Below are 1,464 nucleotides of genomic sequence, written 5' to 3' on the forward strand. Positions count from 1 at the left end.
AAATACAAAAAATTAGCTGGACATGGTGGTGCGTGCCTATAATCCCAGCTACTCAGGAGGCTGAGGCAGGAGAATTGCCTGAACCCAGGAGGCGGAGGTTGCGGTGAGCTGAGATCGCGCCATTGCACTCCAGCCTGGGTAACGTGAGTGAAACTCCGTCTCAAAAAAATAAAATAAAATAAAATAAAATAAAATATGAGGAGAAAGGAGAAAAACCAAAGAATAGGTTAGAAAGTACAAAATAAGATGGTAGATTTAAATGCAAATATATCAAGAATTACGTTAAATAAATATGTGCAGTTAAAAGATTTAAGTCACAACATACATCCATGAACAATTTTAGATGGCAGCATTCACCAAAGCCATCCACCCCGCCAAAGCAGTGCACAATAGCCTCTTCCTGATGACTTAGGCTGCCCATGGTGACCACCGGTGACTGCCACTTGACATCACAGTGTATCCCTCCCTCAGACTCAGGCAGGGGCTGATGGCTGTTTCCTATACCTCCCTGAACAGCTGCTGTGGTTTTTCAGCTCTTGCATCTGCTGTATATGGTTCTGTCTCAGGTGCCATGTGCTAGCTCTGTTCTCTGTATAGCTGCTTTTGACGGCTCCTCATCGATCTTCTAATCCACCACTCATGATCCTAGAGAACAGAGACCACAAGTTAAGACCTTCACCTACAGAATCCCAAGGGCCAACACTGGGCAGAGGACAGCTCCAACCTTCTTACAAAAGGGCTTTTCCACAGAAGCATTTCCGTTAGACTCTTTGCAGTGAGATACCCTGCTTCAAGAATTTCTCATGGAGCCAGAAGCCTTTGAAGTTTGCCCTTATGATCCTCACCACCGAATCCCACTCAGGAGACTCCAGTACCACCTGGCATCATGCAGGAGAAAGAACCCCAAGAAAGCCAAAAAGATGGCCATCTGCAAATACAACGCCTGCCATGTGGTCTCCATCAAAAAACTGGAGGAACATGAGGCTGTCTGTGTCAACAGGAGCTCCCTGGAGGAAGAGGACACTAAGAACCCTATGAAAGTTAGTCTTCCTAGTTCAGAGCAGAACGATGACCCCCAGCAGGTCTCCCCCTCCCTTCCTAGCCCCGATATCTGGAACGTCGATGGGGCTGATTGCCAGCATATGTTTGTCCTTAAGACTTTTATTCCCCAAAAGCTTGCCTGTGAAAAGGACACAAAAGAGTCAGCAAGAGAGACCAGTCCCCAGAAGATCCTCAGACCAGGACAGTAAACTGCCAGCCGAGGAAGGAGCACACACCTCGTAAATGCATGGAAGAATGTGCAATGCATCAGAATAAAAGGCATGCAAAGCAAGTTACCCTGGGATACCTTTTTATTTTTTTTTTTACCTGGCAGATTGGTAAATATCAAAAGGCTTAAAATATTCTGCTGACAAAGGTAGAGCCAAATGGGCCGGGCGCAGTGGCTCATGCCTGTAATCCCAG

The 1,464-nt window shown here is 46.3% G+C and overlaps 1 protein-coding gene across 1 annotated transcript; it reads left to right on the forward strand.

Annotated features, from left to right (window-relative positions):
• Positions 1-300: 300 nt before the first annotated feature.
• On the forward strand, positions 301-1,464 carry GTSF1L (gametocyte specific factor 1 like). The gene is made up of 2 exons (XM_017542221.2): positions 301-1,082; positions 1,158-1,464. The coding sequence occupies exons 1-2, from the start codon at positions 804-806 to the stop codon at positions 1,248-1,250; spliced, it is 372 nt and encodes a 123-aa protein (XP_017397710.1). The 5' UTR covers positions 301-803; the 3' UTR covers positions 1,251-1,464.

The sequence above is a fragment of the Cebus imitator genome, unplaced genomic scaffold (assembly GCF_001604975.1).
Source record: "Cebus imitator isolate Cc_AM_T3 unplaced genomic scaffold, Cebus_imitator-1.0 Scaffold141, whole genome shotgun sequence".
Taxonomy (NCBI): domain Eukaryota; kingdom Metazoa; phylum Chordata; class Mammalia; order Primates; family Cebidae; genus Cebus; species Cebus imitator.